General features: G+C 37.4%; 2 protein-coding genes across 2 annotated transcripts in view; one reads left to right on the forward strand and one right to left on the reverse strand.

Moving 5' to 3' along the window:
- Positions 1-2105: 2105 nt before the first annotated feature.
- Positions 2106-5753, reverse strand: gins3 (GINS complex subunit 3). Its single transcript, XM_073832261.1, has 3 exons — positions 5491-5753; positions 4438-4671; positions 2106-2479 (listed from the first exon to the last, which is right to left on the reverse strand). The coding sequence occupies exons 1-3, from the start codon at positions 5659-5661 to the stop codon at positions 2249-2251; spliced, it is 636 nt and encodes a 211-aa protein (XP_073688362.1). The 5' UTR covers positions 5662-5753; the 3' UTR covers positions 2106-2248.
- Positions 5754-8330: 2577 nt separating this feature from the next.
- Positions 8331-15270, forward strand: part of znrf1 (zinc and ring finger 1) — a 56837-nt gene continuing 49897 nt past the window's right edge. Inside the window, exon 1 of the mRNA XM_073832162.1 lies at positions 8331-9347. Coding sequence (XP_073688263.1) covers positions 8960-9347 — 388 coding nt within the window. The 5' untranslated portion in view covers positions 8331-8959. The remainder of the gene's footprint in view (positions 9348-15270) is intronic.

Raw genomic sequence — 15270 nt, forward strand, 5'->3', positions numbered from 1 at the left:
CCACAAATTTTTTTTAGTCACTCCGACATTTCCACCACGTCTTGTTTGGGGCTCCATAGCAGCATTACATCCATTCGGCATGGTAATCTTGTGACACAGAAGAGAGGAAGTTGTTGAGTAAAGTTGTTATTTTTGTTTTCTTTGCACACAAAAAGTATGCTTATAGCTTCATAACATTATGGTTGAACCGCTGATATCACATGGACTATTTTAACAAATGTTCTTACTACCATTTGGGCCTTGAACTTGTCAGCTGCGTTGCTGTCTATGCAGGGTCAGCAAGCTCTCGAATTTAATCAAAATTACCTTAATTTGTGTTACAAAGATAAACAAAGGTCTTACATGTTAGGAACAAGAACAAATGTGGGTGAGTAATGACAGAATTTTCAAATTCGGTTAAACTATCCCTTTAAAGCACAAAGAAATGTTCTAGCACACAGTCTATTTAAAATACGCAGCGTTGCTACAGAATTAATGCTACTGTAGATACATTGTGCTTACATACAAACTGAACACTGGACTACGTCTTAATAAAATATTATAGCCTAAGTGTTTGCACTTCAAGAAACATCTTGCATGCACTGTAAATAGGTTAGCTGTAAATGCCACCATCACAGATTCTTAATAAAAAACAGAAACTATTAACAGGGTTATTTGGCAGCAGCTGGGTCAGTTCCATGTTTATGAGTAGTTCATCTCTAGCCCAGGCCAGAAAAGCCACACTGTGAATCCAGGTCAGGAGTGATTCATTGAGCAACAACAAGAAATGATAGTGTTCTAGGAGACCCAGCATGGATCATTGAGAAACACTTGACACCATTCACCAGGAAGCTAAGGAGCGGTAACCTAGGATTTTTTAACTCTGTATGTAGCGAAGGGAATATTCTGTAACAATAGATACAATGACATTTAACTTATATGGGCCATTCGACAGAATTGGTGCTGTCCCACAACCAAAAAACACATTTAAAATTACATTTTTTTTGTGGAAAAAGACTAAGACATTTCCAACTCTGACTTTGGACCAATTCTGTAGAATGGCCAATAAAGGTGGTGTTCAAATTATTTTTAGTGCTAAAAGTTATGGACAGCTATGACCAAGGGCACAACATCCATGACTTTCACCTTGTGGAATTCAATCAACAACCTTCTGGCTACTGTAGCCCTCAACCACTATGTAATGCCATCCTAAAAACAGAGAGAGACAAACACAAATATAAATTTACTCTTTGCTAACGTTACTGCTTTTTTCTTACTGTCTGGTTATTCAATAAAGTAATTGCCCTATTTGTAATCAAGCCACCAAATGATGAACTTCAAGAGAACTGAAGGGCAATGAGTGACTTTTCTTCAGTTTAGACCTTTCAAAAAGTCAATAAATCCCTCCTGCCCTACCCAAGCCAACTCAGCTGAGGCTGCAGAGAGATAACAAGGTCGATGTGACCATCCCAGAGGGATATATCAATAACTTCCATTCCGAAAACACGGATGAGTTCGCTCTCATCAGCTGACCCACATTTTACACATGAACAAGCAGCTAGGACTCTGTATTCATAAACATGCTCATTAAAATGAAGATGATGGAGCCATTTTAAATCTGATCGGGCAGAAAAGAGATGTTGAATTTAAATAAAATATAGGATAGGTGTTTGCTTTAGAGGTGAGAGGAGAGAAAGGGGCACCAAGGTGTTGAGACAGGCAGTGATTTGATTTGTCCTTGTGTTGACTGACGCAAATAAGGCTCGCTCGCACACACAGTCACGAACAACATGGTGACGCATACAAATGTCACCTCCAATATTCTAAATATAAGAGCTCATGGATTATCAGAAACCAGCGCTCTTTATACGACAGCATAAATGCATTAGTGTAAATTATTTATGTTCCAGTCTGAACAACGGAAATAATCTTTGTTAAAATGTTTTGGTTATTGACATCCATGACGTGAACACTCATAACTCCCCAGGCTTTGACAAAACACAGATGAAACCTGTCAAAGCAGCATCTCAATCCTCTCTAGGATTAAGAATTGGTAACATCTCTAAAAAATATAAAATAATTAATGACTTTTATGAAGTTTTAAGAATGAAACAGAGTCAAAACGATATAATAAATTGATTTATTGACCATATATCAAATTGAAATTGTTTATACACAAAAATATTACAGTAAAAACATACATGTGTCCCACTTTCTCACACACTCACAAGAAGCTTTTCGTAGTTTTTATTTGCAGTTTTTTAGTCTTTCAGGCCTGCAGGTCTGTAATTTTCCTCTTTCTGTAGTTGATAACTAGGCTAGAGGCAGTGAGGTGAGAGGACCGGCCCTTTTCCCACAGTTGGAAACTGTTCAGTCCACTCTGGCCTGCCTTAAACAAGCTCCTCTCTAAGCAGTCCAAGCGCTCCACCAGCGCTGATGTGTCTTCGTTGTAGGCATTCTGGGACGAGTCCATGGTCCGACGGAAACGACCAATGAAGGTCTGATAAGAGAGATGGGGACAATATATAGATAATATGGAGGCATTTGTGTGTGTATATAAAGTCAGAAGTTTACATACACCTTGCAGATCATGCAAAATGCATGTTATTTTTTTATCTAGTACTGACTTGAGTAAGTTATTTTACATAAAAGACGTTTACATAGTCCACAAGAGAAAATGGTTAAATTTATAAAAACTACCCTGTTCAAAAGTTTACATACACTTGATTCTTAATACAGTGTTGTGACCTGAATGATCCACAGCTGTGTTTTTTTTGTTTAGTGATAGTTGTTCATGAGTCCCTTGTTTGTCCTGAGCAGTTAAACTGTCTGCTGTTCTTCTGAAAAATCATTCAGGTCCCATAAATTCTTTGGTTTTCAGCATTTGTGTGTATTTGAACCATTTCCAACAATAACTATGATTTTGAGATCCATCTTTTCAAACTGAGGACAACTGAGAGACTAGTAAGCAACTATTACAGAAGGTTCAAGCGCTCACTGACACTTCAGAAGGAAACACTGTTCAAAAGCCCCATAAACCATTTCTTACACCGTTTAAAATGAACACTAACACTGTTTAGACATATCATTAATGTTTCAAGCCGCTTGTTGTATCACAATAATCAATATACAGTGGCAGTCATAAATATGTAGCAGACATTTGAAGTCTGAAATTATGCCCTGAACTTTCACTGAACTAATGAACATGGAGCTTTGGTTGTGTTCACTGATTTAACACTACAGAACTGTACGTCCTATTCCTCTTGGCACATCAGTCTGCCCAGCAACTGGTCCGTATTAGTAATGATTTTAAACATACTGCTCCCTCTACTGGTTGAAGTAAGAAATAACAGATGGATTAGTACACCTCCCTCAGTTATTTAACTGACACGATTTCAGCATTTAAGGCCGTGAACCTTAACACCAAGCTTTCTTCTAAACACCCATTACTAACAGCTTAAAGGATTAGTTCACTTCCAGAATAGAAATTTGCTGATCATTTACTCACTCCATGTCATCCATGATGTCCATGCATTTCTTTCTTCAGGCCCAAAGAAATCGAGGTTTTTCAGGAAAACATTCCAGGATTTTTCTCTATAGTGGACTTCAATGGGGATCAAGTCCATTGAGGGAATAAGGGTTTTATATAGCAAAACGAGTCATTTTCTTTAAAAAAAAAAAAAAAAAAAAAAGCAATAAAGATTTATATACTTTAACCACAAAAGCTCGATTTGCACCAGACTAACCTCATACTTTACGTAGTCGTGTTGTAAAGGTCACACGTGACGTAGGCTGAAGTACAGACCCAGCGTTTACAAAGCGAACGTGCACAGAAAGTCAAATGCCCTTTACAAAGAAGAGGTTAAACGATGTTGGATGATTTAGAAGTTTGAGGAGAAAATCAGATGTTTTTTCGCCTTACCCTAACTTTTTGAACCAAAGCAAACAGAAGAAGAGCTAACTGTGCATGAGCTTTTCAGCGTGATTACGTAAAACACCAAGTTCATCGCAGAGCAAGGTCAAGATGAGCATTTGTGGTTAAAAAGTATATACATTTTTATTTTTTTAAGGAAATTACCAGTTGTTTCACTAGATAAGACCCTTATTCCTCAGCTGGAATGGTCTAGAGCCCTTTGAAGCTGCTTTGAAACTGCAACTTGGACCTTCAAATTGTCAGCTCCCATTGAAGTCCACTATATGGAGAAAAATCCTAGAATGTTTTCCTCAAAAAACATAATTTCTTTGTGACGGAAGAAACATCTTGATTCCATGGGGGGGGGGGGGGGGGGTGTAAATTATCAGGAAATTTTTATTCTGGAAGTGGACTAAACCTTGAAGGTAAATGAAACAAAACTCATATCTTGTATGATAAACATTTAAATATGATTTACCTAAAATCTGCTTGGTTTTTAGTCATAATAGTGCATGTTTTATGATTACCTATTTAGACATGCTCACCTGGAGGATGCTATTAGCAATCTCTGGGTTTTCTGGGCTGTCAAAATGCAGCATCTGGGAGCCGAAACCATAGTAATACGGCCCCATTTTGTGCAAGTCTACAACAGTAGGATCCGCCCCGAATACTGTTCTCCAGCCTTCGCGATACACCTTTGGCAGCTCCATGGACAGAACTCGCCTCTTCCTTTCATACAGGCCCTTGGCCAGCCAGAGTGGCATCTCCATCTTTGTGCCCTGAAACATAAAAACACAAGCAGAAATGAATCACATACACAATGTATGTGTGAAAGGACACAACCTTTTTCTCTTGAAACCACCATACTAATATGTTGTGGTCAGGGACCCTGGATCACAAAACCATAAGGGTCATAAGGGTCAATTGGTTAAAAATTGAAATTGAGATTTACATATAATCTGAAAGTTTATAAATAAGATGAATAAGCTTTCCATTTATGTACGGTTTGTTAAGATAGGACAATATTTGGCAGAGATGCAACTATTTAAAAAGCTAGAATCTGAGGGTGCAAAAAATAAAAAATTTTGAGAAAAATCGCCTTTAAATTTGTCCAAAACAAGTTTTTAGCTATGTATATTACTAATCAACTATTAAGTTTAGATTTACAGTAGAAAATGTAAAAAATATCTTAATGGAACATGACTTTTGTGGTCCAGGATCACATTTAATATCCAACAAACCGAACCAAAACAACCGAACCGACTTTTTTAGTTCCAATAGTGTTAACATAATTCCTGTTATCAATTTTTTCACAGTACCCTTTGAATGTCTAACATTCAATTGTAAGTCGCTTTAGATAAAATCATCTGCTAAATGAATACATGTAAATGTAATATTCTGTGGTGAAAATAACAGTTATGGAAATTAACATTACATTTGTCTATTAAAACAACTCGTCCTTTTGTCTAAAGGCTAATTTCATAACTTCATTTAACAACAATAACATTTGAATAGCAGTTGCTCGTAAAGTTATCATATGCTTTTATAACCGTTTCAAAACAAACATTAAAGATATAAATGTATTCGAGTAACGTTACCTCTGGTATGTCTCGGGTCTCGCTGGATTTCTCGAGAAACCCAAGTCGCGGGAACGCGCTCTCCGTCCTGCACGGCAGTCTCTCGTGAGACAGTAAAATATCATCCAGAGAAAAGAAATTCTCCTCCATTCCGATACCCGGCGGAACCGGCACGTAGGATTGCGAGTCCATTTTTAATACTTAAGATACGTGATCTCTAAATGAGCAAACAAAACTTAAGAGACGGTAAAATAAAGACGAACATGTCAAAACAACAGCACTGTCATAGCAGCATTTGGCGCGCAACTTCAAATGAAAAGTAATAGAGCATCGACCACGAGGAGCATCGAGCAGACGCGAGCAGTCGATAACAGAGTGATGAAGACAGACCCCTGAACCACAAAACCAGTCTTGAGTAGCACGGGTATGTTTGTAGCAATCACCAACAATACACTGTATGGGTCAAAATAATCAATTTTTCTTTTATGCCAGAAATTATTAGGATATTAAGTAAAGGTCGTGTTCCATTAATACGTTTTGTCAATTTTCTATCCTATATATAGCAAACCTAATTTTTGCTTAGTAATATGCATTGCTACGAACTTCATTTGGACAACTTTAAAGGCGATTTTCTTAATATTTTAAAGATTTTTTGCACCCTCAGATTCCAGATTTTCAATCTCGGCCAAATATGGTCATATCATAACAAACCATACATCAGTGGAAAGCATATTTATTCAGCTTGTATAAATATTAATTAAAAAAAAAAAAACCGGTTTTGTAGACCTGGGTCACAAATCCATTGATTTACAGCACACGTATACTTTACAGATATGCTAAAAAGAATATACCAGGTCCGTAATAATAACAAAAACAGTAGTTTGGTTTGGTTGCTGTACTTATTTTAATATAAAAATAAGGAATGACGGGTATTTAAATTGACCTGTTTAATTAATAATACGTCTTTCTGCATATGTCTGTGTAGATAAAATGCATTCATACTTATCAATAAATATATCATGTGCATTTATCGTTTTGTCCATCAGATGTCGCTATTACTTCAATTTACTCACGAACCAGTCTAATTGCAGTGATTACTACTGTCTGTCAGTTAGAACTGGATATCATTACAAGAATGGGCTCATCTAAACATATCAGTAGTTTACCAGTGGCCTGTCATTAAACATAATTATAATGTTAACGTCTTGTTAGTATGTTGTAAATTCAAAAGTTGTTTATGACACAATAAAAGCAGACACTTTATAAGTCCTTGTACCTGCAAGTCGGTTTCTGTTCTTATTTAGAATATCTCCGTTCTAGACTTCCAAACACTTTTGTGCTCTTCATCTTCACATGAATGTCATTATATACTTAAATCCACTTTGATTTATAGCACAAATATATGAAAATGTGTTCATGAAGAAGCAATACCAAGTCACCGTTTAGCAGTTGTAAAGGTCACAGCCTAATTAAGTTATATTTAAATTTGATATCATATTTTTATTGGCCAAAAATTATTCAGACACCAGATATCATTTTTGATATTATTTACTAGTGGGTGCAGGACACTGTAGTTAATTTATGTAAGTGCAGATAACAAAATAAAGTAAACTGTGACATACCCAAAAATTCTTCATACAGTGACAGTAAAATTAAAGATTTGGGGCCAAAAATTATTCAGACACTTTGACCTGACCATGTTTTGCTTAAGTGTTTTTTCTTTCATTGTGAATGCAACTTTTTTACACCACAGACTGAACAAAGTATTGATAGTTGTGTAAATACTGTCATATTAACAGTTGTCTGATTTTTTTTTGGTTGATTGTAATCCATTACCTTTCTATCACAGTTATCTGACATTATCAAGATGAATTTGTTTTGACATTTGTTCTTAAACTGTAATGAATAAACTGTGATAATGTGAGAAATGTTAAAGGTGTCTGAATAAATGTTGGCATGGCTAAATTATGGTTTTATTCTTTGTGCACATATCCTAAAGTTACCCATAAATGATATTTATATTCTCAAAATGGTCCTAAGTGTGACTTTGTCTTAATGTTGTTGCATTGTGAGATAGGCAGGCAGTAGGAAATAATATTATAATGATATTTTATGATAATTATAAAACGCCCCAGGGGAACCAAATAATAATTGACATCATTGTCTATGGTTGATATAGTCCTGGTTAAGATCAAGTCTCTAAAAGATTTAAGTAGGTTTTATGCAGTGCACACTATGATATTAGTGATGTGGTCCGTGCATAATTTATGAATGCAGAAATATTAATAAGCATAATATATTGATTTACTGCAGGCGATGAGTAGAAGTACAGCAGAGATAGATGCTTTGTCTTACTGAAGTTTTATTTGATTGTATATTGCAAGAAGTTTATTATATACATATAAAGTATAAATAAGTTTTTTACTTTTTCTTGTTTAAGATGTGTGCGTGTATTAATGATTTGGCAACATACTAAAACAACCACATACTTTCAAACTTTAAACAATGGTTTTCCTTCTGTCAGTAGGCTAACTGTCAAAATGCCCTGAGATTTCATGTCATGTCTTGCTGACCTAATACAGAAATTTTTGTCTCCATTATGGAGACGAAAGACTATCATTTTCCTCTAGATAGCAGCTCAAGCATTTATTAAGCCTCCGACTGAAGTGTTGCAAATGAAAACATGAAGACTATCTAAATTAAATCATGTCTGCCGCCTCTGTGTTAACTTCGTTATGGCAACGTTACTGGGTTACATCTCTGTCCTCCTTTAACACCATAATTCAGATCTCCGAGCGTCTGTTGGAGACGAGACGTTGTCTGCGTAAAAAAAGACAGGCCACTTCTTAATAATTGATTGTTTGGGCTAGATATTGTAAATCCATGCTCGCGTTTACAGCACATCTCGCCACTGTTAATCCGCGTATGCGCAGTAACCGCCTCTATTGTCTCCCAGCAGCAGCAGGAGCAGCAGCAACAGCAACAGCAGCAGCGCACGGACGGATCTGCGCGTTCAGGGGAGCGGCACACGCTGACCCGAATCTCCAGGCAGACGGAGGGAGGACGAGCGGAGCTGGACGTATGCACTGGACGGGCATCATGGCTGATGTATTTTGAGTCGGTCCTCTCTGAATAAGAGAGAGCTTTTGCATTCAAAGTACTGCGGATGTGTTTTTGCGCCTGGTGATTTTGGGCAGGCTGTCCTGTTAGTTGCTTATAAGCGGAGAACGTGTTGCGTGTTTGCTTGCGCGAACGGCTTTATTATCACCCCCGTGCTCCCTAAGGTGATTATTGAGACTTTAGGTCCATGATTCGACCAGGAAAATGGGCTGTTGCGTCTGCCAGACACAGCTGTTTTAGTCAGACTTGACAACCGCGGATTTTAGCGCTTGTTTTGGTCGCTTGTTTGAAGGAGGCTCGAGAAGCGCCGCAGGGCGATCCGTGACACCCTTTCCGCGACACCCCACCCATTTTTAGCGGATACTTTTGGATGGGGGGCAAGCAGAGTACGGCGGGGCGGCCCCGGGGAGCTTTTCCCGGTGTCTCGACGGATGACAGCGCGGTGCCACCCTCGGCCCACTTCGGGCACTACCGGCCAGGTGGCACGATGGGACTGCGCAGCCGCTCGGTGAGCTCCGTGGCGGGGATGGGCATAGATCACAGCGCCACGGTGCCCTTCGGGTTTTACACCCCCAGAGGAACAGACTCGGACAGAGCCGGAGGGGGGTCTGGCTCGGATCCCGCTCATAACGGCAATGGATACCAAGAAACGGGCGGCGGGCACCACACGGACGGTATGCTTTACCTGGGATCCCGGGCGTCATTGGCAGACACTTTGCCCCTGCACATCGCACCCCGGTGGTTTAGCGCCCATAGCGGTAAGTGAGAACTCAAACTCCGCATAAACAGGGCGCAGTGGCACTAAGCTACATCGATGCCACCACATGTAGTACGGAATATCACTTGAGGGCACGCTGCTGCTCCAGTTTTCGCGCCGGCGGGAGGGGGGAATGCGCACGAGACCTGTCTGACCAACGGCTGAACGCGGCTGGCGCGAATTGACGTTAATAAGCCAGGTTGCCAAATCTTACTGGGACAATTAGCCTGTGATTACAAAGGGAGGGGGACTCGATGGTTGTCATCCGCTTAGCTCGAACCACAATATGTCTCTGCGACTGGATTTTAGTTCTAGGGATTTTGCTTCATTACAGTGACTCGAATCTTTTGAATCACTTCACTCGAAAGATTCGTTTGCTGGTTTGTTTAGCGACTCTTTCCGCAAGCTGCATCGTCAGGTCAGTAGGTGGCGACCATCCAGTCACTGAATCAATTTGTGAACAAAGTCGTCAAAAATAAACATTAAGTTTGACATCGATTTTTTTTCAACTCTTCACAATAATAAGACGTAAGGATCAGAGGCGAACCAAGGTGAAGTGGGGGCCCCAGGCAAAATAAATAGATGAGGCCCTTCTAAAAGATTATTTTGTTAATATATCTTTGTTACCTAAAAATACATTTATACAACATACAAAAAGTAGTCAAAACACATAATATAATATAAATAGTTTATTTTTTAAACAAAGTGCATATTCTTTAACAAAATATTAATCTAAAACCTTAAAGATACAGAACAATCTTCTTATTTACAGTAATGGATTGTCACCTTAAAAATGGTGCTTACAAGCCTTAGCTACAGCAAATGCTGTCACTATGTCCTCCACATTCAAAAACCTTCGTATATTCCGTTCAATTGTCTTTTTTATCTAAAGATTTTTTTCCTCCCAACAAAACAATGCAACTGCCCACACTGCAAATACATGGCTTGAGAACAAGTTCATCAGGCTCATGTTTGGCCTGGTCAGACTTCAGTTTTAAACCCTATACAAAATATTTGGTCACTGTGTAGAATATTGACTATTAGTTCATTGTTAGTTGACAACTAATTATGTTAACTCAAATATTTTAATGTAGAAAAGCTAAATAAAAAATGTCAACTAAGTAGATGTAATGATATTTATTTAAATTGTTTTGTGAGCTCTCCACTGGCAGCAAAACACAGTATCAAAACAAAAATGTTTTTAATAATGGCATTTCAGATTGTTCAAATGGTCAGCTGTCGGGGGCCCCCTCAAAATGCGGGGCCCCAGGCAATTGCCTGTCTCGCCTGCCCTATTGCTACGCCTCTGGTAAGGATATCAAAATCTCACAATACGAAAATATCGCGATATTAAGTCACATATACAATATTAAGTGCGATGTTTAAAAAGAAGACAAAAAATGTTTGCACATATTAAAGTTAAATTATTCTATCTAATGCACTTGAGAGATCAGAATGAAGAACTCCAACCCATGTTCTTAACTAAGAAAATTTAAGTCAGAATAAAATCTTGTACCTGAAATTTAAAGGGCACTCAACACTTCATTACAGTGACTTCACTTCACTCAAACGATTCATTTGTTGGTTTGTTTAGCGAATCTTTCCACAGGCTGCATCGTTATGTCAGTAGGTGGTGACCATCAATTTGTTAAAAAACATTAATTTTGACCTCCATTTTTTCAACTCCACTACTAGGGATGTAGCAATATCAAAATCTCACGATACAATAATATTGCAATAAGTCCACGATACAATGTTTACGATATTTACAAATTAAGATTTTGTACATATTAAAGTTAAATTATTCTATTTAACGCACTTTGAGATTTCAAAATGAAGAGCTCCAACCTATGTTCGTAACTAAGAAAACTTAAGTCAGAAAAAGTCAGTGAATTGACTTGTACCTGAACTGTTAAAGAGAACCAACCCTCTTTAAAGTTGTGTTATACTGTCTCAGTCTAAATTACATTCACACTGATGTTTTAGGAAGCCAAACTAATTAGAATTTAATAATGATAACAACAATAACAGTAATAGCCATATATTGTAAAACAACTGCACTGTAATAGTAAAATAAATGAAAATGAATATTTAATAGGTACATTATTTTTGCTTTACACTACAGTAGGGAAATTACAATACTTCTTTGCTAATTAATACACTTGAAAATATATTGTGAATTTGGACTGCATTTAAACCGCTCACTGTCAGCAATTTATACTGCACTTTTAAGCTTTTATTTGGAAGGAAACGGCAGTAGAGCTTTCATTTTGAGATAAAAACTCCAGCTTCAGTGAAAACAGGCTTAAAAACGCGTCTCACTACAAATCTAGTTAAATGCTGTAATCATCTGCCATGAAAATAAAGCTTAATTGGTGGCCGTTGCGTTCCCAAATGCATGTTAAACTCACAGCACATGCAATAAACGAGTTCTCAGTTGAACTGAGCTGTTCTGAGGTGTGGAAAACAGCTGACTGTGAGCTGATCGGAAGTGCGTGCGTCGCTTTCGGTTTTAGTTTGTTGGACAAATACAGTGCCAAAGAATAATAGCCCAAAACACAACTTTAAAGACCTTTTATGTTAGAGTAAGAAGTTTAAATATGTGCCCCTGGACCACAAAACCAGTCTTAAGTCGCTGGGGTATATTTGTAGCAATAGCCAAAAATACATTGCATGGGTCAAAATTATTGATTTTTCTTTTATGTCAAAAATCATTAGGAAATTAAGTAAAGATCATGTTACAGTAAGATTTTTTGTAAAATTCCTACTGTAAACCTATCAAAATGTAATTTTTGATTAGTAATATGCATTGTTAAGAACTTAATTTGGACAACTTTAAAGGTGATTTTCTCAGTATTTAGATTTTTTTGCACCCTTATATTTCAGATTTTCAAATAGATGTATCTCGGCCAAATATTGTCCTATCCTGACAAACTATACATCAATAGAAAGCTTATTTATTGAGCTTTCATATGATGTATATGTCTCAGTTTTGTAAAATTTAACCTTATGACTGGTTTTGTGGTCCAGGGTCACATCGTTTCATATCGTCATGTGACCCTGATAATATCGAGACACTTTTGGTATCGCGATACCACGATATTGATAATATTGTTACATCCCTATCATCTACACCCTTCTCTTCTCAGTGAGATCGATATTAACTCGCTTGATAAACTAAGCAAACAACAGTCAGTTTATCAGCATAAATAAGCATAATGGATGCCCAGTCGATCTTTCACGACTCACTGAGTTCATTCACATTGAAATGTCTCATTCTTTGTTGCTTGTTCAGACTCGTTCAGTGATTCGGACAGTAGTTTCGAACTGAAAGCTCGAAAGCTACGTATTCATGCTATATCAGTCCTTTCAGACAGTCTAAAGGAAGAGACAGAAATATGAGTCAGCACATGGAAGTGGACAGGAACGATTCATTCACGACTGTAACACCACTACTGGGCTTGTCAAGGGCTGAGCCGCAGCACTCTGATGCCTTCCAGCCTCAGTCCCTCGGTGCTCGTTAAGCAAGCCCCAAATGTGGCCTCCGGAGGAAACCTGCCAGATGTAAACAATTTGACTCCGTTTTCCCTTAAAGGTTATTTCACTGACACCAAATGAGGTTTTCCTCATTTTCAGGGAACATAGCTCATGTTAACAGGTGAGGCGTTCAGCCTTGAATGTCATGCCGTGTGATTTGGCTTCTAAACAGTGATCACCCACAGGTTGCCAGGTTGCTACTGTGAGTTAATGAATGTCACAGTGAACACAAGAGAGGTCAGGTGCCTTCTGATGGGTGGGGCCGAGGGATCATGAGGGGAAACGCTTCTAGGAAAAGTACTGCCTGTTCCCCTGGGTTTGAAAGTAAGACTTCGTAAATAGGTAAATATTCTCATTTCAAATTTCAAACACTTAATGAAATGGGAATGACTCATCTGAAACGCTGACTTAAACATACCCGCTCCTATCAGCCCAGTTTATCTATCATTTAAAACTGCATAAATGTGAATACATTATTCTGCAAGTTTATTTTCCTCTTTTAAAGAGATGGTTCATCCAAAAAATGTTGTTCCAAACCTGTATGAATTTCTTTTTTCTGTGGAACACAAAAGCAGATATTTTGAAAATTATTCAGGTTTTATATCCATGCAGTGTCAAAAAAAATAATTCTTCAAAATATCTTTTGTGTTCCACAGAAGAAAATAAGTCATACAGTACTGTAACAATTGGATTTGCTAAAAAAACATTCATTCATGCTTACTCTGTTTATGTGGTAAGTGAACATTTTATGTACTGTAATGTAACACTACATAAAATCCCTTTAGTGGCTCTGCAGAATTTGTTATTCACTATTCGGAATAGCACATTCCTATTAACTAGCAACAGAAACGTTAGCTCAACCAATGGTGTGAGTTCATGTGTTTATGTCTTTTCCTGGGTAATGGCAGATGGAGGGAGTGTTCAGGAAACCTGTTTGACACTCATTATTTTTGCATTTCGGTTCAGCCAGTGGCACCGAAGCCTCACCTTTAATTAATGACTGTGCATTTATGGTTTATAGTTTTGTTGTTAGACTTTTCAGAAGAAACTTTACCTGTATCGTTTTGAAAAGTAAGCTTATATTATCTGTAGAGCTATCAATCCCCTAAAGGCCCCGCAAGGCATGAATGAGGCTGGATTCAATCAGTGTCTTACAAGTAAATTCTGTTTATTCTCACTAGGCAAACAGAAGTCTTGTTTACACGAGTGGCTGGCCTACTTGCAACACATTGTAGAGAGCTTTAAGCCTACCTGCTTTAATTCATTTGTCTCTAGTGTCAAACTGTGTCAAACTTCATCTATATTTACAGGTATTTACAGTAACTGCATTAGCATTGACCATCTTTGGTGAAGTGAAGACAGTTTTCTTTTTTTCTTTCTTTTTTATACATTAAATGTGTAATTTGCAATTATTCCATATTATTATGTACAGTTGAGGTCAAAAGTTTACATACACCTTGCAGAATCTGCAAAATGTTACTTGTTTGATCAAAATAAGAGGGATCATATACAAATTTAGTCATAAACATATAGTACATATAGTCCACAAGAGAAAATAATAGTTGAATTTATAAAAATGACCCTGTTTAAAAATGTACATACACTTGCTTCTTAATACTGTGTTGTTACCTGAATGATCCACAGCTGTGTGTTTTTTGTTAAGTGATAGATGTTCATGAGTCCCTTGTTTGTCCTTCAGAAAAATCTTTCAGGTTTTCAGCATTTTTGTGTATTTGAACCCTTTCCAACAATGACTCTATGATTTTAAGATCCATCTTTTCACACTGAGGACAACTGAGGGACTATTACATGCAACTATTACAGAAAGTTCAAACACTCACTGATGCTTTTGAAGGAAAAACAACGCATTAATAGCCCGGGGTAATAGGTTTTTGAATTTGAAGATCAGGTTCAATTTAACTTATTTTGTCTATTGGGAAACATGTTCTGAAGGGCAGTACTAAATGAAAAAAAAATATGCTATTAGGTAAAATAAGAAAAATGTACACATCTTCATTCTGTTCAGAAGTTTACACCCCTGGTTCTTAATGCATCGGTTTTTTTTCTTCTGAAGCATCTGTTCCATTTGAACCTTCTGTAATAGTCCTTCAGTTGTCCTCAGTGTAAAAAGATGGATCTCAAAACTATACAGTCATTGTTGGAAAGGGTTCAAATGCACAAAAATGCTGAAAAACCAAAGAATTTGTGGGACCTGAAGGATTTTTCTGAAGAAGAGCGGCCAGTTTAACTGTTCAGGACAAACAAGGGACTCATGAACAACTAACACTAAACAAAAAAACAACAACAACACAGTAATAAGAATCAAGTGTATGTAAACTTTTAACAGGGTGATTTTTATAAATTCATCTATTATTTTCTCTTGTGGA

Source organism: Garra rufa, chromosome 25, assembly GCF_049309525.1.
Source record: "Garra rufa chromosome 25, GarRuf1.0, whole genome shotgun sequence".
Classification (NCBI taxonomy): Eukaryota; Metazoa; Chordata; class Actinopteri; order Cypriniformes; family Cyprinidae; genus Garra; species Garra rufa.